Source organism: Harmonia axyridis, chromosome 6 (genome assembly GCF_914767665.1).
Source record: "Harmonia axyridis chromosome 6, icHarAxyr1.1, whole genome shotgun sequence".
Classification (NCBI taxonomy): domain Eukaryota; kingdom Metazoa; phylum Arthropoda; class Insecta; order Coleoptera; family Coccinellidae; genus Harmonia; species Harmonia axyridis.
The window spans coordinates 27,578,107-27,604,869 of NC_059506.1; the positions used below are offsets into that span (position 1 = coordinate 27,578,107).

The 26,763-nt window shown below is 35.1% G+C and overlaps 1 protein-coding gene across 5 annotated transcripts in view; it reads right to left on the reverse strand.

The window, feature by feature from the left end:
• The window catches only part of LOC123682758 (serine/arginine repetitive matrix protein 1), a 132,055-nt gene that overhangs the window by 29,887 nt on the left and 75,405 nt on the right, over positions 1-26,763 (reverse strand). For all 5 annotated transcript variants that reach the window (XM_045621538.1, XM_045621539.1, XM_045621536.1 and 2 more), the window contains one exon: positions 25,533-25,742. In XM_045621538.1, the coding sequence (XP_045477494.1) occupies positions 25,533-25,742 (210 nt within the window). The remainder of the gene's footprint in view (positions 1-25,532; positions 25,743-26,763) is intronic.

A 26,763-nucleotide genomic window follows, 5' to 3' on the forward strand; every position in this document is an offset into this window, starting at 1 on the left:
GAGTGTGGTGTAGAAGAAACTTTATATCATGGTGAATACTTGCCCAATTCATAAATTGGTTTCCAAGCTATCCATTCAGATTCAGATTCTTTTTTATAGTATGTGTCGCTAAATTTAAATCAATAAAATGGAAACTATTAGGTACATTTATTACTCCTTTCTGATTCTTCTCTTTTTTGATTTCAGATTTAATTATATTATATAGGAAGAAGGATGGAAGAGATTTTGTTTGCATGAAGACCTTCGATATTTCTCTCCTTTACTAGGAGACAGAGTTTTTGCTGAGGTTTCATCTGTACTCTTGTATCATACCTTGAAATGTATGATGCCCAGTTTATATTTCCTCTGCTAATATTAAGATTTTATCTACACATGCTCAATTGTTTTAAGTTTATAATTTATAAATATATTCCTATAGAAGGATTGTAGTGGCATTGGATAGAAAATGGGCATTCAACGGTAAATTCGGAATTTTCTGAAATTTTTTTCTCTGTTAATTTCACAACATGCAATTTGCTTGATAAAATCTTGTGCAAAATTTAAAAGATCTATATCTTTACTTTTTCAAATTTGTCAGAATATAATAATAATATAGTTTATTGAATCATAAACAATAATCGCAGAGGCTAAGAGCCTGTATGCGTTCATATTCTCAAGAGTCTGAAGAAGCTACTGTATAGCGAAAAAATTATTATTTATACAGGGTGTTAGCGAATGAATGTGACAAACTTTGTAATTTTAATTTTTGTTGAAAAATGACTATTCATTTATTGCTCCCAATTTTTCAAATAAAAAAGTGGTACTCCATTGAGATATTTCAAACAAAAATTCTTTCTTTCGATTCTTCGTTCAATCGACAAAAAAAACTCTCATGTCTTTTTAACACATCTTAACTTCAATACATTTTCAGCGACTATCTTATAATAAATTATGTATTAAAGAAATGAAAAATTTGCATTAAGATGTTTTATTTTTTTTGTAGAAAAGCGGCTCTATGCACAAAGAAAATGTTGCAAAAAATGGTTTTTCCACAAATTGAGCGAATAAATCAAAAATGATTTTCACTTTGAAATATCTCAGTGGTTTACCAAAAGGTTATCACCCGTATGCGCGAAAATGATGAATATGAAATTATTAATTGCATGTCAATAAATGCGCAATAGCTACCTCTTGAAACCCACCAAATTTGAAATGAATATTTCATTTCAGAGCAATGAATGAGTTTTTAAGAAAAACTTTAACACCCCATATATCGGAATACGAAGCCTGGTCGAAAAAAAGTTATAAGACAACTATCATTTTTTTCATGCAGAATCACCTTCTGATGTTAGTCGCACATATGTACTAAAATCCTGTATAATTAAGAAGTGGAAATAGAATAACTGTCATTTAAGTTTCAGCAATAATCTGTCAGAGTGAATGAATGAATATATACAAAGAGAATAACTGGACTCAATCTAACCGTTACACTGTATTTAAATCGAAGAAATAACATGAAAGAAAACATTGTTGATTTCACACTATGCTAATTCATTCTAAATCACAACATATATTCGTTATTTTTTTCTGCATTTTTGTGTTTACCTATATGTTCTATACATGCTAATTTTCCCAATTCATTCACTCTGAATTTCTGTCATCTTTCCTACGGTGTTATGTCCTTCTCTGTATCAAAACTATGATGTAGCTCCCATCATTACCACAAAAATTTAACCTCTACCGAACTTTTTATGCAATAGTCTCATGTACTTCAGTAAAGACACTTTTTTACCACTATACAAATTATTGAAACGGTTGAAGGAATCCTTACCAATCGAGAATTTCTTAGCATCTGTAGGTACCTTACATGGTATTATTATGCATTTCACATATCTTTACGTTGTATGTCATTGTCGGTTACTCCGTTCTATAGACTGTTTGGAATTTAGATAAGTCTTCGTCTTTGAAGTACTGTTTTTCAAGGTTGGACAACCTGGGTTAAGGCAATGCATTTCTGTTTTCTGATGAAGGAGCCATGAAACTGAATTTTCATTCAATTTAATTATTTAATGGATTCAGTCCTTACTTGATGAAAATTCATTATCAAATGAATGCTTGAGATATTGATTAAAAAAAACAAATTTTTTAGTGGAAATTTTGAATAGGAGATTAGTACGAAATGATAGGTGCACTGAAACAAGTGCGTCAAAAAGGAAATATCTAATGAAAAGACTACATTAACAAGTAGGTACTCTAATAAAATTGACTATATGTTCATTTTATGGTTCCTAGACACCTAGAAATTTATAAAGGATTATACTGTAAGTCAATAATGATAGTGATTATTCCCCAGGAATAGTAACAAACCGAGTAATAACAGTCATTACTGCGAGTAGTACACTCTGTTTTAGCTATGAGTGATTCAAAAATTTTAATGAACAATTTTATTTGTCAATAACATTAAAATTGGTAAAAGTACAATTAATCAATAAAGTAACGTGAACAACTTTGTACGTTCATCAGTTGAAGTTATAAAAAAATTGAGCTTAAGCTAGAAAATAAAGTTAGCGGAATGTATTTTAGAATTCGATGTTACTCTACTTAGTTACAATTTCTGGAAATGCATTTGTCCAATGCTTTTGACACTTTTTTTTCTGTTATTATTGATTTTATAGATGGGAAAATAGAGCTTATGAGAATTTTTAATCCCTTTTCATTATTCCTTGAGGGAATAATATATGTATAGTCTTAAAATGCACTGTAAAACTGATATATTACTTCCAAATAAAATACAGGAAAACAAGTTGGATTGGGAACATTACAGTCTATTGTTATAAAGTGAAATTCTGTTTAGTAATAGTTAATGCTTATTTTACAATGGTTGCATCCGTAAATGAGAAGAATTGTCATATATTATTATGTTTCGAATCAGTCCATATTTCAACACAGGTTTTCTTTTATTTCTAAAACAAAGCAGACCTGTCGAAGAGATATGCACCAATAATATGAAGAAGATGACGAAATATATTATAAATGTAGATAAAATATTTAAGTTTATTATCGTCACAACTCTCGAATTTATGTGTAGGTAAATTGAAGGGTTGATAGAACTTGGTTTTGTTGATGAATTTGGAAACTGTCATAGTTTGAAAGAATTTTAAAATATTGTACCTAGGAAGACTTATTTTGATTAATTGAAGTTTAAATTGAAATTCAGGTATAGGTAATGATGGTTGAAATTTTTATTTCGAACTATTATAAAAATTCTATATCGAAAAGACAATAAAAATATTAATAATTACATTTTGATCATAGATTAGCTGTTATGAAACCATAATCAAAACTTTCTTCACAACTAAATATTCTTTAATTTATTATTTAGACGATTAGGACTAATTGCCCTTCATTGACGTTTTTCCAGTTGATAAATTCCTCTAGGTCCTCCAAAATAACATTATCGACTATTTCAAATCGAAAATAATAGTGTTCACTCTTTAGGATTAACAAAGCAAAATGTACCGTGTAATTTGCATAGCATCGACCTGATTGGTTAACAACGTTCACTTGGTTTTTATTGATTAATTTCGCACAAATAGGAATGAGAAGGACTGACGTTGAGAACGATTTTATTGTGAAATGAATATTCAATCCAACTTGTTCACCGAGACAAACGTGTTTCTATACAAGTACGTTTTTTGGGATTACCTATATTTCGAAATGTTCTTATTGACTTGCGTGGCTGCAGGATGATGCTAAATTATCATAAATTGAACTGGTTTAGCACAAAAAGTTCGAAAGAGCAACCGTGTTGAACTTGTAAAGCTTCAGCTGCAATCAGTCGTAAAACAAGATCAATAAATTCTAGATATTATAAATTTTCGTGCTGATAGCTTCATCAGAATCATAAAAAATGCAAGAATAATATCGGAAAGGAAATGAACAGAGCACTGAAGTGAATTCAGGAGCTTTTGAGTGTCCCTAATTAACACTTCACTGAAAGCATCTCGAAAAGTATAAGACTTAGAGAAAAAATCTTCAAAGAGCCCTGATCTTTTTTTTTTTTTGACATATTAAGATATCAGAAAGCAGGTAATAGATATCTTGATTCTTTCTCTGGCTATTTAGTTCCATATCTTGATTTTCTCAACTTTTCTCCTCGATAAAATTTTGTCATTTTTTGTGAAGAAATGTCTGGAAATCAGAGAATGGCTTTAAATAGCCATTGGCCATTGGCTTAGAGGTTAGGGGTGACTAAAGACACGATAACCCCGAAAACTACCACACTGAGGCATTATAGGAACTCAACGAAAACATGAAAATATTGGAAATCCTCTGAGTACAATATTATCAACCCAACTCGTTAAGAATAAAATAAAAAATAAGTTCAAGAGCGTGAATCTTTGAAGGGATTCGAGATAGAAAAAAATCCTCTTGAAAGAACTTCTCTTTTGAGAAAACGCAATAATAAAATCGTTCATTTCAAACAAAGAAGCATATGTCGATAAATCTCAGGATCAGCAAAGGAAATTTAAACGGGGCATCATACATTTCAACGTATGAGAACAGATCAAAACCTTGGTAAAAACTCTATCTCCCCGTATACGTGTAGTGATTGGTTAATGTAATTGTTCACAAAATAAGCTGACATATTTATATTGAAGGGCTTCTTCTTCAAATCAAACAAAATCCTTTCATCCTTCTTTTTCACCAGATGTTGAAGACGCATATATTATAATTAAATCTCAATTCTCGAAACAAAAAAGAAAATGGCCAAAAAGAAATAATAAATGTTATAGTTTTCACTAAATACCACATTGAATGATGACAATTGAAATCACCACAATAAATTGAAGGATAAGAAAGAATCATATCGAAATTTGTAGGCCAAAGAGTATTAGGGGGTCTGAAGAAAATATTACAAATTTTGAAAATGATAAAAAATACTCCGTCAATTTCACCTTTCCGGACCAATTCAACATCACTAACGAATGATTTTTCAACATAACTAATAACTAGCCAGACCGCAAACATAACTCAATAGGCAATCTATCAATATATAACCTGTTAAAAACCCTCTTTCACGGAGTTGTTCTTCAGTTGCCATGCAGGTCACTTGAAGAAGGATCTCCACCGCGTCATTATCTACGACCAAGACCAATGTCGACAAAATAAATCAGTCCTTTCCTTAGAAATCCCTTCAATATTCAAGTAAATAATACAAAATATGCTCCGAAATCGGGAGGGATTTCTTAAACCAGGATCCTCTGGTATAACAGGGACGCTACAGGCCCCTTATATTGGGGAATCATCTCCCATGGATTAATACTGATTGTATTCCATTAAAAAAAAGGTACAAATACACACAGTAAATATGACAACTTCTTAGTCATTAGTTAAGAACTTAGAGTAATAAACATAGATAGAGGAAGCATATAATATATATAATAAACTCTCTTATTATTATTATATATCATTTTCAGTAAGCAAAAATTGTCATGAAGCGCGCGGAAATGGAAACATATTAGTGATACGATATTTCACTCAATTCGCGAGTTTCTCCACAAAGAACGCAATTCCTATATCACATAGTGCATCAAAGTTTCATAATAACTCAAAAAATAATGAAATAAATACCTAAATATAACAGAAATTCAGAAAACGAACTCCGAGAGCGTCAAGCGACGTGAAATAACTGATGACATTAGGAGAGCAAAAGTTGCCAAACCTTGGATTTCAGCAGGTAGATACATAAAATAATAAATATTCTGTTCATTATAAATTCGACAATTAGGAAAAAATATCGATTCCAAATATTCAGATTTGAATATTTAATCTCGATTCACTCAAATAAATATATTTCATTCAATACAATATACATTCATAATGATATAGTAAAATTGTGGATTTGAAAATATATCACAATCCGACAACGGAATCTAAACATGTTGGGGACATGTAAAAATTGCGTATACATCCTCTATCTATGTTTATGCCTCTATGACCAAGAAAAAAAATTATTCAACACAATTCTAGTACAATGAGATCAGTATTGTACCTTTCCCATACATACTAGTGTTATTTTAGTATGTGTTCTTGCTGAAGGTTGTACTCTTGGAATAAAATACATTGCTACAAATGAACGAATGCATTTATTTCCAAAGGTATCGTGAATTTTCAATGACAACAGGATTGTGAACAATCAATTTCGAAACACTTCGAAGTAGAATAAGGAAACTTTCCAACAATATTACACTCATTGTTCATCTCTTTGAAAGCAATAGATAGATGGGCGTAAGTTATTGATCAAGGTATTCATCTGCAGACAGCGATGAAGAGTATTATGGATTCAACGTGATGTTACATCCATGGGAATGTCTGATTGTACTTACACTTATTTCGATAAGCTGGTTGCTAAGCGATAGAGTAGAAGAAGTTGTTCTTGCGGTATCGGACTTGTATATGATTGAAAAACGCTGCAACTTTCGTTGAATTCATATAGATTACTGAAGTAGAACGCTATAAGCCTGTTGGGTTATAGTTCTAGATTCGTTTGATATCTGCCAACTGTACCAACTTAAAATTCGAGAATTCACTGATCTAAAGTCACCATTTGTTTATTTGCCTAATTTATATTACAAATCAATGAGGAAATTTTACAGTTTTGACTTTTGAGTAGGTTCTCAAAAGAGAGATGTAGATACCTTCATCGATAAATATCAATATTTTTTACTTGGAGTAGCTTCATACCTAGTTGAACGATCGATACACAAATATTAGCTTCCTTAATTTTCGTCTCGCCTTTTAAATCACCCTGTATAACATAGCACTACCAGCAAAACTGAATTTCGTATTAAAAGCAGCATCAGAACCATCGAAAATTCAAGCAGAATTTCAAAAAGGGTACTCCCTTTTTGATATTCTAACGTCAATGCTTCACTAAGCATTGAGTCAGGATATTTTGAGGGCTTGTTCATTCATGCTCCAATTCTACCCTTAGCGATCTCATAAATAGGGTGTTTCAAATTAAGTTGACACCATTGCTAACTCCCTTATTATTGATGTTACGATGTCGGTTAAATGGACAAACTAGTAGCATTTTAAGTGGTCTGCTCGATGCCGAAAACGAACAAAAAATTGACAGTCGCGTTGTCATAATATTTCATAAAATGATATTTTTTTCAATGGAACACCCTATATTTTTTCATGCATTTCGATTCGTAATAACATTCTCAACAACAAAGCTCATATCACTTTTTTTCCTGAAGTGGAAAATGAGCGACTTATTTGAAAATATTTATTTCTTTCACTATAAATGTATTTGTTTTGGCGATTAAACCTCATGATTCTCCAGACAACCATTTTTTCTACTTATACGAATGACAATAGTTTGTTAATAATAGCAAAATAAGACAGTAAAAAGAAAAAAGTGCGCTAGGTTGTGAACTCGTGAAACCCGTGATCATCATGTAGCACCACTCGTTCGACACCACTAAGCTATTTGATATTAATAGACAAAACGATAATTTCCATCTTAAAGCCATTCCGCTAGCCGCATTCATTTTGTGAATCAATAGTGTCAATAGAAAGTCCCAAATATGTGTTCAACAAGAAGGCACTGTTTTTGACCATTTACTCAATATTTTATAGTGGATTATCCAATCAGTTTGTTATAAATGTTTCCTATTGATACAACTGTCCTATTTTCACCTTTACGAAAAAAAGGCAAATGAGCTTTGTTGTTAAGAATGTTATTACGAATCGAAATACATGAAAAAATATAGGGTGTTCCATTGAGAAAAATATTATTTTATGAAATATTATGACAACGCGATTGTCAATTTTTGTTTTGTTTTCGGCATCGAAAAGACCACTAAAAATGCTACTAGTTTGCCGATTTAACCGACATTGTAGCATTAATAATAACGGAGTTAGCAATGGTGCCGACTTAATTTGAAACACCCTGTATAGATATATCAAATAAACATTTATGGGTATAAATGAACTACTACTCAAAAGCTCCTGACTACTTCAGTTAATTCTTCAATTTTCAGGATTGAAATTGAAATTCATAATTTTGAATAGAAAATATTTTTTTATTTTTTTCTTTATTCTTCATACTGTAAAATGTTCAAAAATTCGAACAGTTTTCAGTGATACGATTGAGAGAATGCAGAAACATTGATTATATTGGGCAGCATCTGATATTCATAAATACTCCTTACAATGTTCTGGCTCACTTAACAAATCTTTCTGCACGTTCATTTCTTACTGTAAATGGCGATCAAGATAATCTTCATCGGATTTTTATCGTAAGAACCTCGCCTTGGATCATGAGATCATCATACAAATGTCAACAAAAAGCGTGATCGAATATTATTGAGATTTGTTTCTTCATAGGATAATATAATAGAAAAGTTTTTTCAGTCGAGTGATTTCAGTAGACGTGGAAGTTTACTTTTGTATTTGTGTAATTACGATAAATATATATTTTTTCATGGCAATCTAATTCCAAAATTGAGAAGTTATGCTTGAAAAAGTAGGCAACTTCACCTTGGAACTTGATAGATTTTGATTGTGCTTCCCAAGGTCTGATTGTCAGTGTTTTAAGTGGTTGAGGTATAAAGGTATCTAATGACACAAGAGAGAAGAACGAAAACAGCTTTTTTTTTCTACCTGTCAATAGCTCCTAATATTATGATAGCGAAATGCGTGATTTTGAATTAAAATTAAAAATATTTCAAACATCAACTCCCAAACCACTCTCTTAAATGATATTAGATCAATCAAATAAAATGCAATGAACAAAAAATATCTGAATCCTAAATATGTTGATCTTTTCATGTTTATGATAATTTGAGTATCTCATTATCAAGTTAAGAATTTGGTGAACGATTGGATGCTAAATGTGGAAACAATTTTAGTAACAACTTCTCTTTATTACCTACTTTCTCGCATTTTTCTTATTCAAAAGGTGTCACTAGTGCTGGAAAGTAAACGTTCGCAAATGACCACCAGTTTATTATATTGATTGATGTATTAAGTGATTTTTAAAGTTTTTTCTATGCTTTATTGACTAAACATAATATATCGTTACAAAAATCAATTCAAACAGACTATGAAGTTATTTAAAAACAGTTGTCCTCAACTCAATCGGCCTTCTATGATTTTCTATATTCAACTCAATTCAATTCAATTTATTTGAGATTAGTATGAGATCTCTGAATGTTATGATTTTTACTGAAATAGTACTGCTCCTTTTCAGTTTATGAAAAATATCTGACTCTTATTTGTCTTGTGTTATAAGGATTACGTTCGCAGGAAAAATTCTTTGTGTTTCCTTATGAACTACAATTCAATTCTTCTTTCAGTGTCTTTTTCAACACTTGAAACATTGCGCACTTATCAAGGACCGAAAACAATTTAAAATAATAAATTATAAATAATTTGTTAGTATCAGTGTGACATAATTGAAATGAAAAGAAAATAGATATTACCGTGAAAAAGTGTGGTGGCGGATATAGTATTTATATTTCATCGGTATTATAAGTACCAAAGCATCCCAAATTTTTCACGATAACATTTATTTCTTCTATATTCATTCAATTCTCATTTGAAAAAAAAAAATAAATCAATGAATCAGGGGGATCAATGAATAAAAACAATTTTTATAAAATGAATAGGGCTTAATGAATAAACACAATTTTTATAAAACGAATCTATTGGCTATTAATTTTGGTAGTAAACCATTATAAGGCTAACTGCCGAAATTGCGTCTATTCATTAATCCCTATTCATTTTATAAATATTGTGCTTATTCATTGATTCTCATTGAAACATGTTCTATAATTTATTTTTCATTTTATATTCTAAACTGCTTGTCTCAGCACAATAATCAATTGCTTTATTTCAAGATGAAATTGCCTACTTTTCAAAGAAGAAACAGGCAACAATTCAACTCTACATTTAATTTTCCTCTTTATGAGAAAATTGGAATGAATATTATACTCCATGGTTTTCCTTTTGGAACTGAAACTAAAATTTTCAGAAATTCATCTCTTTGACTATCGAGCAGAAAAATTCTAGTTTAAAACTGTCAATTTAATATCATTGGAGCGAAACATTTGAATCCAATAGTTCTTTGTTGAATGTTATTCTTTGAAAAAATAAGTATTTCAGATTTGATTCCTTGATTCATGGATCAGGTGGCATCTACATTGACCTATTGCTTCAGCATAATTTGTCAAGAAAATCTTTGGAAATAATAAACCAAAACTTTTATTTCCAGGACTAAAATTCCTTATTGTTTATCGTAATTTCCGCAAGTTATATTTGAGAAAATGTGTATTCCTAGCATTTCTCCGTCTGTATAACAATGACATTTTGTGGTCAGTAAAGACATGTAGTCAACCTGGCTTAAGTTATTACAAGTTCCTCACAACCTCCTTGCATCAAATGGAAAATTCATCGTTCATCCAACAAAAAGTTATTGACAAATGCATAACCCAAGGAAAACGCTGATCAATAAATGAATTGTCTACATACATGATTCAGAGCCTCAGACCAATCGAACCAAACTGAACCCTATCGATTCGCAGAAGGAAGATGCATACCCAAGAGGAGGAAGATACCTTGCACACCGTCCAGTTATTGTAATTCGAAAGTCCTTGAACTTTTTGGTGAACTTTCCCTAGTGTCAACGTCCAAAAACTCTAAATCACACTCAAAAATCGAAAACCACCTCCAACTAAAGGTCACCACCGAGCTCGGTCACACAAACCGCACCACTCTACCATAAGTGTCACTTATGTGTGAAAATTCGCTTTTTGGCGTCCGGTGCCGTTCTCGATCTCCCCGTATATTGCGGAGGACCTTCTGATGTCTTCTGTTGGCCATTTGCCGGCGGTGAGCGGTGGTTTGACGGGTGCTCCCCCCCAGCCCTGCTATCTGCGTAGCCCACCGTTCGTTGAGCTTGTGTATGTGTGTGTGACGTCTAGAGATCGAAAGGTATAATGATCTCGTGATAGTGTAACAGACTGCGAGGTTGTTGCGAATTTGGTGAGATCTCTTGTTTTTCTTTGACAAGCGAAGGGCGACATTTGGCTTTGTTCCCTTCTGGATTGGTGTATATAGAGAAGTGACAAGGTTGGAGGTATTGTTCGGTTACTTTTGGAGGTTAAGACGGGATGACAGATGATATGGTTAATTGAGGAAGTTGGTTGTTAGGTGAATTGTTTGTTTACGAGTAGTAGTGACTTTGAAGGAGATAAAAGTTGCTACTGGGCGATCAGAGCTATCAGGAAGATGTAACGGGTGGTTTTTTTCGAGGTATATAACTTTAAGTTGGCATTACTGTTCAAGATGGAGACCGATTTAACAGCTGTCAAGTGATTTATTCTCAGTTTGGTTTGGCAATTTATCATGAATAGACTCACGCCTGAACAACGCTTGCAAATAGTGCAATTTTATTTCGAAAATAATGATTCTGTGTAGAATACGTCTCGCGCACTACATCCATTAGCGATGAAGCGCACTTCTGGTTGAATGGCTACGTCAACAAACAAAACTGCTGCATTTGGAGTGAAGCTAATCCTCAAGTGTATGTCGAAACACCGTTACATCCTGAAAAATTGACTGTTTGGTGCGCTTTATGGGCTGGTGGAATCATTGGTCCGTACTTCTCCAAAAACGATGATGGCCAGAACGTTACAGTCAATGGTGATCGGTATAGAGCCATGATTACTAACTTTTTTTTTTTTTTCATTCCTGAATTGAACAACCATGATGTCCAGGAGCTGTGGTTTCAACAAGACGGCGCAACATGTCACACACCTCGTGCCACAATCGATTTATTGAAAGACACGTTTGATGACCGCCTAATTTCACGTTTTGGACCTGTGAATTGGCCTCCAAGATCTTGTGATTTAACACCGCTAGACTACTTTCTGTGGGGATATGTAAAGTCACTGGTCTATGCGAATAAGCCACAAATCCTTGACCATTTGGAAGACAACATTCGCCGTGTTATTGCCGAGTCAACCGTGACGGTTATATGCCAGAAATCATATTTAAAATGTAATGCCACAAGATTATCATGCGGATAACCAAAATACAAGTCGATCGAATAATCCATCGTTGTTTTATTGCAATTTAAAGTTCTATAGCTCTAAAAAAAACACCCTTTACAAGCTGAATATCGAAAAGAAGAATTCAATATTTCAGTGACAACTGAGTTGAGATTTTGAGAGTATATACATATATGTATACACCAGCCATTTGAAGCTACTTGCATACTTTCGTGTTTACAGTATCATCACAATCATCGAAAATGTAGGCAGAATATCGAAAATGGAGGAATGCAATCACGTGAAGACAAGACTGTCGGTATACATGCGCCGATGGCGCTCTAGGATATATCCGTATGCAGTTCTGTGGTCCCAAATGCAGCATGAATGCAACCAAAAACTCTTGACATCACGCCAGTGCTTCACTCATTTCTTATTTTAGAAAATTGATCAAAGCAATAACACCCTATTCCTATACTAGAACAAGCAACCAAAAATAAGACAGAAAACTTATTGTCAATCCAGCATTCCTGCAGGCAGGTTCACTACACTTACTGCTATTTATAATCGTAGACGCGCAGCGCATATTTAAATTAGGCTTGCACTCAACGACACCTGAAAAACGAGAAACACTAATTAAAAGTTGCACGGCCAGAAGGATTCGAACCACGCCATGCCACAATCAGGAGAGCTAGCTCTACCCTGTGATGGTCGTCTCTCAAGTGTTGGATTGAAACAACGAAAAAAAAAATAAAACGTTCGGAAATCCAATTTATGTCGGTGTGAAGACGGCCTAATTGTCGGAACGATTACAGCCATAGACGTGCTCGGGTTTTGCGTTGAGATCTGTGGCGTTTCGTGATGAAACTATGATACAATTTGATCGACTCTGAGGGCAACTTGAGATGAGACCGAGATGTATAGGTTGAGTGAAAGGAAATGTTAGTTGTTGGTGTTGTGGAATGGTCCAGAGTTTTGGTTCATTATATCCTCTGCGAATATATTGCTCAGTGTCATTATTCACTTTTATCTTATAAGTACACTGATCAACAATTGCTAGGGATCACTTATGAACTTCTCTTCATTTGTATTTTTTTCAAGTTATCTCGTGAATATCTGTACATTATATGTTCTCTAAGGAAAAAGTAAGATGTTTTGAGTTGATTATATCAAAGTCTTCCTCACTTCATCGGCTCTTACCTGTAGGCTGTTACAGGTGGAGTGAACAGCAATGTGGTATTTGTTATTAAATCTGTTTTTTTCTCTCGTTCAAACACATAAGGTGACAATAATTGAAGAAATGAGAACAATATCAGCTTATCAGTCATGCCGAGAAGACGTTTGGCTCCTGTGCAACTGGACCAAATCATACGGTGGATACAGGAAGGTTTGTCCCAGCGAGAAGTGTCCCGGCGGTTGAATGTTTCGCAAAGTGTCGTGAGTCGGGCTTGGAATAGGTTCATCCAAAACGACTCAGTAGCTTATGTTCATGGGGAAGGTCGGCAGCGCAGTACAACAGCTGCCCAAGATCGTCTTTTGATCCTCAATGCTAGGAGAAATCCCACTTACCCGGCGTCGCGGCTCAATAGATCACTGAGAGTTGCAACAGGAGTTCTAATTTCGAACCAGACTGTAAGACGACGACTACATATTCGTGGTTTGAGAGCACGTAGGAGGGTACAACTTCCCCGTTTGAATAGGGAACATCGGGTTCATCGACGGCAATGGGCTGAGGAGCACCGCAACTGGACACTTGAAGATTGGAGCCGATGTTTATTTACGGATGAGTCTAGATTTCGTTTGGTCAACTCCGATGGACGTATTCTTGCTTGGAGGGAAAGAGGTCGAAGGTATGCAGAACAGTTTATGGTACCCACAACAGCTTTTGGCGGAGGTTCTATATGTGTATGGGGAGGCATTTCTTTGAACCAACGCACAGAGTTGGTTGTTCTGTAGAACACCACCATGACCAGCCAGAGATATCACGATATGATTATTGAACCCATAATTGTTCCGTTTGCGGCTGCTGTGGGCGAAAATTTCATTTTAATTGACGATAATGCCCGTCCACATCGTAGTCGTCTGGTTAATGAAGCGCTAAAAACTCATGCTATTGATAGGATGGACTGGCCAGCTCGCTCTCCAGACATGAATTGCATCGAACATGTCTGGTCTGAGATGTCTAGACAATTGTCAACCTTAGAACAACCGATCAATAACCTGGAGGACCTTTCTAAATCTTTACGGGATATTTGGACGAATTTGCCCCAAAATTTTATAAATCGTTTGATCGAAAGTATGCCTCGTAGGGTAGAACGCTTGAGACGAGCTCGTGGGGGACCAACTAGGTACTAGCTTAACCGAAACTTCAGCCTTCTTGTGGTTTCATCATAAAATTTTTATGTTATTCAAACACAGAATTTCGAGTGTTCCTAATAAAGTCTTTTTTTCTCTCCAACTTTCCATTTTTTCATTCTTTTCTCAAGTGAACCATATTATCAACTGAAAATACTCTGATATCTGACTAAATTTATAATCTTGGAGCGAATATTTCAGAAATAAATTTAGAACAAGTAAGAGATCCCTATCAATTGTTGAGCAGTGTATAACATTTTTATGCCATTGGCAGCCAACAGAAGCATGAAATGCTTGATGAGACATTTGGCGTCCAAACTAAGTTTTTCCAAATTTTAACTCATAATCTAGTAAAATGTCAACGTTTTTTTATTTTCAGGTCTCTTTCTGCTTGACGTTGTCGTAAGTGATCCATTTTTCATCACCAGTCACCAACCCCATCAAAAATGGGTCAATTTTGTTGTTATTCAGCAAAGATTCGCAGATATAAATTCGGTCCATGAGGTTTTTTTGGGTTAATTCGTGTGGTATCCATACATCGAGTTTCTATTTTGAGACCAGCCTTATGTAAATGGTTCGAAACTGTTTTAGTGCAATCTTCAGCTCTTGGGCAATCGAATCAGTACATAACTGTCAGACTCGTCGATGTCCATGATTTTATTGACATCGAAATTACCGGAACGGAATCGACGAAACCAAAATTGCGCGTGATTGGCTGTCATAGTATCAGGACCATACACACTATTTACAGTTTCAGTCGCCTGGCTTGCATTTTTGCCTTTCTCGAAGAAAAACTGTAAAATATAGCGTATTTTCTCATTGCAGTTGCCCATCTTTGACGCGCGCTCAGACTAAACTGAGTCAACTAATCACCAAAATATCAGAAAAGTTTTTATAGTACGAAATCTCATCTTTCTTACCAAGATCGGACTTATTCAAAGCGAGATACAGATAAGTAAAGCTATCTATTGGAAAAATAATGGATTTCTTCTTCCTGCGCTTAATATGAGGAGTCACCCTCATTTGTTGGAGTAAAATTGTTCAACCGACAAAATGGCTGCCAAAAGGCTTCTGATCACTGAATTATATTATCCTGTAAAAGGATTTATTTATTCTTGTGAACAGCTCATGTACAAATACTTATATGTATTATTATTGAGTTCAGGAATTTGGAGAAATATACAGTATTAAAAAAAGGTATTCTATGAGGACGGAAATGATAAATCATCTTGTAAACTGAGCGTGTTTCTTAATTCATTATCCCAAGTCCACTCGGCAACAACAAACACCGAAAGCGACAATGAATGACCAACAATTCCAAACCTCCAATTGCTCAAATCTAAGATGATTATTCCAGCCGCGTCTTCTGCAGATTATTCAATTACCTTTTGTCCAGACAAAGGCCACTTAAGATCCAGCAAACCGGATGGGCGATCTCGATGGTCTCTAGGCACAAACTCGCCCCAACCTACCATTGTCTACCGTAATTGCTATCGTGGCTCGATCCAGCGCCGTTAGAGGGAGCTCCGATCGTCCGATATTGGGTAGTTTGGAGGATGATTAATCGTCTGGAGGTGATTGGAGGAATGAGGGATTGGTACCCTCGTCTCGTTACGTTGGTACGACTGGCGATGAAAGTAATTGCGGTTCATTTGTTGGAGAAATGATCTAGGAAATGGGAAGGCAAAATGTATTTGTGTATAATGTGTATACTTGAGGAGAAGCTAGGTTGTAACGTTGTTAATTCGTTGGTAATGAATGGTTTCTTTGATGATGTGGTATCATAGGTCAATCTTGCAACCAAAGGTAAGGTAGGCTTAGCTTTCATCTCATGAATAGATCGTTGTTTACACAATTTTATATGGAGCTATAAAACACCTGAATTAGACAGGATAATTGCAAAATTATCCCCTCACATGTTTTTCTTGAATCGTTCAAGATGGCCAACTACAAAAATGGTGAACATTTCGCAGTTACAGTTCGTAAAACTAAAGTACTTTTGTGTAATTGTGAAGCACCTTCCCGACAGGCAATAGTGACACTAGTGGAAACATTTGTGCTCTTGGGACAAGTTAGTGATATGAAGAAACGAAACCATGTTCGTCGCTGAAGAACAACTGAGATTATTGCTGCTGTAGCCCGTAGTGTTGACGAAAACCTAGGTTTGATCTTGGGAATCAGGCATTCCACAAACGAAAACTATTTTGCATAAAGACTTAGGTTTTAATGCTTCAGTTGAGACTTAGGTCTTAAGTTCAGTTAACACAGCAACGTCGTATCTTCACTGATTGGATCCTTGAATTACATCAAAATGATCCTTATCACCATTGAAAAATCATCTTCAGTGATCTTCACCTCGGAGGCTATGATAATAAGCAGAGTTGTCGCATTTGGGGCTGAGAGAATCCAAGAAAAATTGTAATTATTTCTCGAAGAGATGATCACAATCAGGGATTCATCAAGCCAAGTAGACATTTTAACCAACTACTTGACTTGAAAATCAAGATCGTGAAAACTTACATACTTGAGCTTGACTTGACTCGATTTCAAAAATTTATTGCTTGACTTGATATCAAGCTACTTGATATTAATTGAGCTTGATATGTACGCGTTGCACGGCATATATTTCTGCAATCTCGTGCACGCTTAGACTAAATAAGGGGATTTCTCGAGCGCCGAAAGACTGAAGCATTCGCCAGTGTGACTTTATCAGTACTATCAGTAGTGTTCTCACATTTCTATGAAAATTATTGGTAGATTTTTGTAGTTTCAGAAATATCTTTCTAAACTAAACTTTCAAAATAGCCAAGAATTTCTTTATCAACGCCAGCATCTTCAGCTCCTGTTGGAAGACAATTTTCCAGAGCTGCTCTTACAGTTACTAAAACCCGCAAAAGTTAGGCGACAAATCTATAAGGCCCAGTTTCACCAAACAGCACTTGATCCCAGATTGATTAAACTCCGCTTGTTACTAAAGCAGCCTTAACAGTGTTTTCTGTTTCACCATGCATCAACCCGTCCGAAGATGATCGCGATTAACCAAATCGCGTTTAAATAGTCAAACCATTTGGCAACGTTGTGAACAAAAAGTTATATAGTGTTCTGTATCGTATTAACAGTGATGACCACCATTGACGCTAGGTGTCAGGTGTCATTAATTCATAACTCATAACATTTCAAAACATTTGTCATCTTGTAAATAAAAAACAAAGTTAATTTTTGCCGAAAATGTCGAGTGATGTGCTTCGTATTGTCGGAAACTTGCAGAAGTTAAAAAGAAATTATCCCATTTCACAAAACCACATATTCTGGAAAAAAAATATATAAGTAATTTTATTAACTTATTTATTTTTATTAACAAGTTTAACTGCTTCTTAAATAATATTTCAATCAAACATATCAATAAATTATTATTTGCAATAAATTTCATAAAACACAAAAACAAAGTTTACGTGTATTACAAATGGGAAATATTGAGCCTATACATATAGTCATATTTTGATGAAATTGACCCAAAAATTAGAAATTTCCGGAAAAATAATTACATTGACAAGAGTTCCATACTGATAAATAATTATTAATCTTAACTTGAAAGGTTGTAATCCTCCAAAAATGGCCGATTAGTGCTAAATCGCGATTGGTCGATTAAATGGCGCTTGGAATGTGGTGAAACGCTACATTACATTAATCGTGATCTAAAGCCTCACTTAAGAGCCAAGTCAAGATTAAAGCCTTTGGTGAAACTGGGCCTAAGAGGCCTAATGCCTTAGATCCTGGATGAAAAATTATGAAATCAAACAAAGCCTGGAGGTTTCTAAATATTAAGAAATTTTATTTTTTAATAACTTCTTATTTTGTTAGGATTTATAGTGATTTGAATTATGTTTCAATTAAAAAAAAGTGATATTTTTTTATAGAATGAGCTCAATAAATAAAAATGTTTTTAGAAAGGTTTCTTCTCACTTCATCATTTTTTTATTGATGTGACTCTACACAATGGAACTATTGAAAATCTCGTATGTAGCTTGATAGGATTCAAGTAGGTACTTGATAAATAAATACTTGACTTGAGATTGAAAAATTAATTCTTTACTTGAGCTTGACTTGAAATCAAATAAAAATAATATAAAAATTGAAACAAACTGTTGTACTTGCATACAACCTTTCTGATTTTCAAATTGGAAAAAAAAAGCTCCGGACGGGATGCAACATATTTTTTGTGAAATAGTAAAAGTTTTGGTTCTTACGAATGATCTGGACTCTCAACAACTCATTTCGTTTTCGGGTATTTTTCAATCGGTATTAGGTAGTCCAAAATGGAAAAACAAACAATGTGAAACACCAAGAAGTATTTATTCATCTGCCTATTCGTAGTTTCTTTAATCCATATCTAACTGACAAACTGTTGATCTGATTATGTCGATATAAATTTGCATTTTCAGGTCTCAAACTAGAAGGGAAAATTTGAAGACTCTAGGAATACGAATTCTCCATCAGCTGATCTAACCTAATTTCGTTAAAAAATTCGCAAATTACTAACTGTATTCGTAGTTTGCATCAATGTCTTGAGTTCTATGCGCACCAGGATTTAATCGTATGTTACCATTGAACGTTCGAACAGAACCATTGTGTTCATACTACATATAGGTATAGGTAGATTAAACATTGCAAAATAATAATTCGAGGCGCACAGAACAATAAAATAGGCAATTTTCTTCGAACCACGCAGCGAAAGTCTCGTTAAATATAATAACATCTTATACCTACAGATCATACGAGATAACCTAACGAAATTAAAAAATTGCATAGCTCGACATCATCCTTCTTTAAACCACGGTAGCTATACCCACGAATCATTTTACGTGTTTTCAGATTGGCGATTGAGATTACACATCCCAATTTGAATATTTGTTCGATGCTGGCTTTCTATTGTCCTTTCTACATAGCTGATGGAAACCGCAACAATAAAAAGTTAAAAAGTGAGACTACTCGCCACAGATGGGTTCATCATTGGGTTGTTGTTATGTAATAGAGTTTGGAGTACACAACGTATCTTTATGCAGTGCCGTGGATCTAGTTGAAGGCTGTGTTCAACCAGACAGATATTTTGTTTTACATATATATTTCGAAAATAAATTAAGAAATCGTTGAAAAACCTTCGAAAACCTGATAGAATACATACAACAAACAGAAAGTTCAAAGTCAACATGCAAGAAAAAGATCGACAACAAATAATATTAAATCAGGGATACCACAAGGGACTGTAAGTGGTCCCTCATTGTTTAATAATTTAATTTTAAATATCCCAAAGAAGACACTGCAATTGTATATATCTATGTTTCAACTGATAAAACTAACGAAAGAACTCTAAGAAGATGTGGATGAAGAAATGAACTATTTCGAACGATGATGGATAATGAAGATAAATTCAAAGAAGATCGAAGGAACCTATTTTGTCGTAACTCACGTGAATAAAATCGGGGAAACATGATAATTAAGGGTTTTTAAAAAAGAGGTTTTATTTTGGATAGCCTGCTATATGTTCATTTCATTGAAAAATTGTCATTATTATTAATTAAATTGGTGCTTATGGGATGACAGGATTCATTGCCTTCGCCTCTTACTCAATGAAACTTCTATTACTTTCAGGAAAAGCATATCTATTCAGTAAGATTTTTGCTCTTATTCAATTTTAGTTGTTGCTCTTAGAGGTTGCAACAAGAGGTTTCATTTTGAATATCCCCCTATCTGGGCAGCTGTCATCTTTTGACATTTGACTAGTAAAAACTAAGCCATTATGAAAAATGTCAGCAGACACCCTTCAGCAACGTATTTAAATTGTTCAAGTTCTCTAGAAAAAGTTTGCAGTCACAGTGCGCAAAATGAAAGGTCGTCGTGAAGGTTCTTATTGGCCGGCAATAAAGGAACTGGTGGAAAACTTTGAGCTGTTGGAATAAGTTATTTATGTGAAGAATCGAAACCATGTGCGTCATTCAAGAACAACTGAGATTAATGCTGCTGTAGCCCGTAGTGTTGATGGAATCCCAGGTTTGACAATTTCTTGGCGATCTTAGGAATTAGGCTTTGACTAATAATTTTCTAAGGACGGAATTCGACGAAGTTTTTTTTTCAACAAAACAGCGATAGATACGCAAGCAATGTTTCCTGGTTCTGTTATTTCTCGAAGAGGTAATCACAATTGGCCACAGGGATTTTGTGGTTCACCACCTTCAGACTCTCTTCTTTGAGACCAATTACAAGATGAGACGGAATTCATGAAGTTATCGAAGATGAGCAGCTTGAAACGCATATTGTGATGCAAATGTAGACGTGGCGACCATTTGGCTACTATCGCTTTCCATAGTTAATGGCATACCTTCAACCTTCCACAATGAGATAAACATTCATTAATTTCTCTTTAATCATAATGAAACCTCTTATCGAAAAATTCATCAGTTTGACCTTGCATCAGTGAAGCCACAGACAGTTTAGACTTTTAGCTGTTTGGGCTTACTTGAAGTCACAGATTTATGTCAACAAACCAGTGAAAGTTGAAATTCGACGCTTCAACGCCTGCAACATCAATGTTTTGTGACGTGTATTTTAAACTGTTATTGACTACTACACCTGAAGAGTATGTACAAGTGTGATACCAAAGCCAAGAAACTATTCATGAGATGTCTTGCACAATGCATAATTCCCAAATGAGACCACATAATACACGAAATAATACTATATTCTGCTACACAAAACCATGATCGAACGTTCAGAAACTTCATGTGAGTGCTTGTTTTGATCACGACAAAATTTGACAGTTGACAGGTACTAATGTGTCACAAGGAGAAATATTGGTAGTGTAAAAATCTTTGAACAAAATAGAGCAATCCCGTCTAATGTAACACAGATCATTACATATTTGAAAACTGGTGATAAACTGATGATGAAAGCTTCTAGATTGATTATAGGGGAAGAGCAACCAAAAAACATAACAGTGATTGCAACCTCAAAATCGGATACCTATAGAGTCTAGGAAAAATTAAAATGAACACAAGCTTTATAGTTGGAACTAAAAACTCTTCAATAATCAATGCCAGAAAGTTCTCTTTCTGCTTGGATTGGGTTTGGGAATCAACGAAGACCAAAACCATTCCAAACTGAACCTTTTTTGTCAGTCCTGCTTCCAATCGATGTCAAGTTTGACAGACCTTTGTTTCCTCAAGCACGCCTCTGCGGTCTGGCATATAATAACACAAAAACACACCACAGAGCGGAATATTAGCAAAAACAAACTCACGTTTGCATTCCTGATAGGTCAGCAGACATCGCCACATTACGAAACTGACGCGATCTAAATGTTCACGAAGCTATCTTTGTTCGGGATGTTTCTATTTATAATCTACGTTTAAGGAGGCAATTTCACGTTTAATTGTCGATGCTCGGCCCACTCGTAGCGCTATGGTTCTTCGTTTGTTGTTATTTACAAGGAAATTGTAAGAAGATGATTAATAGCAACAATGCTGTATTAGACCGTTTCGAAAGATGGTATTGTGGGAATGGGTTTGGAGATGACGGAGTTTTTTGATTGATTCGATGAAGTTATTGACTTCGATAGGTTTTCATATTCCATACGAATACACACATCTTCAAAAGTGTTGGACAACTCTCAACTTGTTGAATGTAACATGACTTTTTTTTCTGTATGGAATCTTCACTATCTTATTCTTATATTCGGCGAGCAGAGCGAGTTCTTATAAATATATAGCCCTTCCGCTAAGAATCCAGGTATGTAGGTATACAAAATCAAAGCCTAAACGGGACCATCTAGAGCAAAAATGACAAGAATAAGACCCCCCCTCGAAATCGTCCTGAAGCCTCAGGAAAACTTCCAAACCATCGATTTTCCTCGCGATTTTCGAGTATACGGGGTGTTTCGGATTATTTTGACATTCAAGTCTCATTCTCTGTGTGTTTGGAAGTACAACGACGAAAAATCTACTGTCCGTCAGAATCTTTTATTTGATTAGTTATTATCGAGATATTTGAGGTTTGATGTTTTCTTCAATGATAGACATTTTTTTCTTGACGGAAACCCAGAGATCTACCACCATAGTGATGGGGTCTAAATGTTCACGAAGCTATCTTTGTTCGGGATGTTTCTATTTATAATCTAAGTTTAAGGAGGCAATTTCACGTTTAATTGTCGATGCTCGGCCCACTCGTAAAGCTATGGTTCTTCGTTTGTTGTTATTTACAAGGAAATTGTAAGGAGATGATTGATAGCAACAATGCTGTATTAGAACGTTTCGAAAAAGGGTATTGTGGGGATAGGTTTGGAAATGACGAAATTTTTTGATTGATTCGATTACGTGATTGAGTTCGATAGATTCGTAAATTCTGTACTAATACACAAATCTTCAAAAGTCTTCGACCCCCCTAACAACTCTCAACTTGTTGAATGTAACATGACTTTTTTTGTCTGTGGAATCTTCACTATCCTATTCTTATATAGATATAGCCGTTCGGCTGAGAATCCAGGTATGTAGGTACATAAAATCACAGCCTGAACGGGACTATCTAGAGCAAAAATGACAAGAATAAGACCTCCCTCGAAATCGTCTCGAAGCCCCAGGAAAACTTCCAAACCTTCGATTTTCCTCGCGGTTTTCGAGTATCTATACGGGGTGTTGTGGATTATTTCGACATTCAAGTTTCAATCTTCTGCGAGCAATTTGATAGTACAACGATAAAAAATCTACTGTGGGTCAGAATCTCATGTTTGATCAGTAATTATCTCGATATTTGAGGTTTGATGTTTTTTTCAATGATGGAAATTTTGATACACTTTCTTTCAAACATTTTTGTCATAATGAAAAGATATTTGCATCAAATATATTCGGGCAGGGGCCAAACGGTAGGTCCTATAGGAAAAAAGTCATATGGAGTAGGTACCCCTCCTAGAATCAAACGAGTATACCGGGTTGATCGTCTTAAATCAGATCACAATCCTAGGTGTCCAAAAAAAAAATTTTTTCTTGACTGATACCCAGTGAGGGATCTACCGGCATAGTGACGGGGTCCAAAAGGTGGAGTCCCCTTGGCGAGCAAAGCGAGTCAGTCAAATGTAAACAATAAACCAGCAAAAAATGATTCTTGTTCGTAAATATACATGTGTATTCGAAGTTAATCAGTTTTCAACGAATAACGATAGTTGTAATATTGAGAATATTCCGTGCAAAATGCCGGGACATCCGATTTCTCAGTTTAACCGGGCAAGAATAGTAGGCCTATATCAAGAAGTTTTGTCGAATCACCAGATTGCGCAACGTTAGAATATTCAGCGGACTTAAGTAAGGCGCAAAGTGGCCTTTTTCCCTGAAAATCAGTAGCATTGTCCGGTGACCGGTACTTGGTCAACCCAGAGTAAAATCTGCAAGAGAAGACCATTACATATAGCGCAAATTTTGCTCTAACGAATCGAACGGTATCTGTAACAGCCCTCCGATTTGAGGACATATAGACGGATAGTCTCAACCAGTATCATAAGGAGACGGTTGCATTCCTCAAATTTGAGTCGAGAAGAACTTTAAGAGTACCTTGGTTATCATTTGGATATAGAGCTACCCGTCGGCAATGGGTAGAACACAACCAAGACTGGCTTCTACCACAATGGCACAACGTACTTTTTTCGGACAATTCACAATTCGGTTTACAAAGTGATAATCGACGAGAAAGGGTTTGGAGAAGTCCAGGCAGATTAGAGCAACTCAATTATGCCCCTTCAAGGCTGATCAATAATGTGCTGGAGGGTTATAATGTTCGGTCGCCGTTCCTCTGTTATTATCGTTGAATGAACAATGACTGGTGCCATCTACGTAGAAAACATCATTGAACCAATATTGTTTCTCTTCGCAACGAATTTGGGGATAATTTCATTTATCAGGATGATAACGCCTCACCACATCGCACACGTAGGGTACAAAACATTCTTCAAGAGAACAATATCCAGAGTTAAACTGGCCAATAAATTCACCAGAAATGAATCCAATTGAGCACGTATATGGGCCACCACTTCAGGCCTACCAATAAAAGAGGAGTGTTGAAAGTAGCATGTGCTTCTTCTTTTCATCAGTTGTTCAATAAAAATCGACTTCGTCAATAAAATTATGATCATGAAAACAATATTCTTACTGAAATTTCACAGTTCCATTGTGTTGTCGAAAACGTTACACGTTTTGTGAAATATCTAAGCTTGCGGATGATATTGATGGAAGAAAGAGCGAAAGTGAATCTGAAAGATACGTACAGAGTTGAGCACGTTTGACCTCCAAGTGCATTATTAACGTTTCAATATCTCGTACTCTACTAGTACAAGCACGAGGTGAATTGTTACAGTAAGAAGTGGAAGAGTTGGTTCTTGGCAGTAAGTGCCACCTAGAGGAAGAGTTCTGCAGCTTCGAACGTTGCTATCGGTTACTGTAGAAGTTTTTCACATGAAATGTGTGTTGCAGGTATATTATTGCATATATATTAAACATTCCTAGACATAAACTGCTTTCAATTAATTTTTTTCGATGTTTCACAACTATTGCACTGTATATTTGGTATATTATTCTCTCTGTAGTAACTTGGAACGACTAAATCTTCTCAATGTGAAAACTTAATACAATACAACTAACTATCTGCGAAGTTTCAACGATTGTCAATGATGGCAGGGTTGGCGTTAGAGGTGAAATGCCTTTTATAGCGGTTCTATTTGAGGGGCTGAAATTCTGCCCAATTCGGTGGTCGCCTTTTCATATTACACCCTTGATTCTTAAAAACAACATAAGGTTGGTCCGTTCCGCTGCGTTTCTCAACATTCTATGCAATGAAAATCTACTACTGCCTTTACTAAGCCGTCTTAGGAGGGGGTTCAATGTTGTTATTGAAGTTTTTTCGGCAGGGGCGCCGAAAAATTCTTTGCTTCAGGCGCCAAAATTACTCTCACAGGGCCTGAATGATATCATCTTAGTGAATACAATAAGGTGGATTTTATCGATATGTATATCTTAATCGCCTTTCAGACAATCGAAGAAATGATTTTTTCGGCCAACTAATTCTAATATTGCATTATTACTATCTAATAATAATACTCACCTCGTCTGTAATATCACCGAAATGTTGGATGTCCTCAGTCTCCTTGACTTCATCTGTCTCCTCCCTTGTGAGCACCCTCTTCTCATTGACTTCTCGAACCACACCATCAGGGTTGGCGGTGACCACCCAGTTTCTTTTGCTGACTGCATTGTCCTGGTTCCCTTCCACTGCCAAAGGACCATCGATTTCGTCATCTCCAAGTTTTCGCAACTGGAAATTAGGAATTCTTAATTTTTTGGTAATCGATCAAATAGCAATTCAACTCGAAAAAGGCAATTAATTTTATGAAATATGCATCAGCAGTAGCCCACTCAGGGATTCATCAAGCCAAGTAGCTTGACATTTTAACCAACTACTTGACTTGAAAATCAAGCTCGTGAAAAATTACATACTTGAGCTTGACTTTACTTGATTTTAGATATTTATTGCTTGACTTGATATCGATCTACTTGATAATACTTGATATGCTCGCCTCGCACGGCATATATTTCTGCAATCCCGTGCGTACTTAGACTAAATGAGGGGATTCCTCGAGCGCCGAGAGACTGAAGCATTCGCCAGTGTGACAGTGAGTAGTTTCCTCACATTTTTATGAAATCTATTGGTAAATTTTGGTATTTTCAAAAATATCTTCACAAACTTTGCCTAAATAGCCAAGTATTTTTTATCAACGCCAGCATCTTCAGCTCCTGTTGAAAGACAATTTTTATGAGCTACTCTTACAATTACGAAAACCCGCAATAGGTTATGTTAGGTTAGGTCAAATCTATAAGATGCCTCATGTGTTTTAGATCCTGGATGGAAAATTATGAAATCATACAAAGCCTGGAGGTTTCTTAATATTAAGAAACTTCATCTTTCGATTATTTTTCATTCTGTTATGATTTATAGTGATTCAATTCATGTTTCTATTTCGAAAATTTGGAATTATCGATACTTTTATACAATAAGTTTAATAAATAAAAGTGTTTTTCGCAAGGTTCCTTCTCATTTTATAATTTTTTTTATTGATGTGACACTACATAATCAAACTGATAAAATCAAGTAGCTTGATATGATTCAAGTACTTGATAAATAAATACTTGACTTGAAAAACTACTAGGTACTTGACTTGTGTTTGACTCGAAATCAAGTCAAGCTCAAGCCAATTAGCTTGAAAATCAAGCCAAGCCGTGAATTTCTGAACCCACTATCCACAGCATTTCCATGAAAATGGGCTAACTTCTTATGA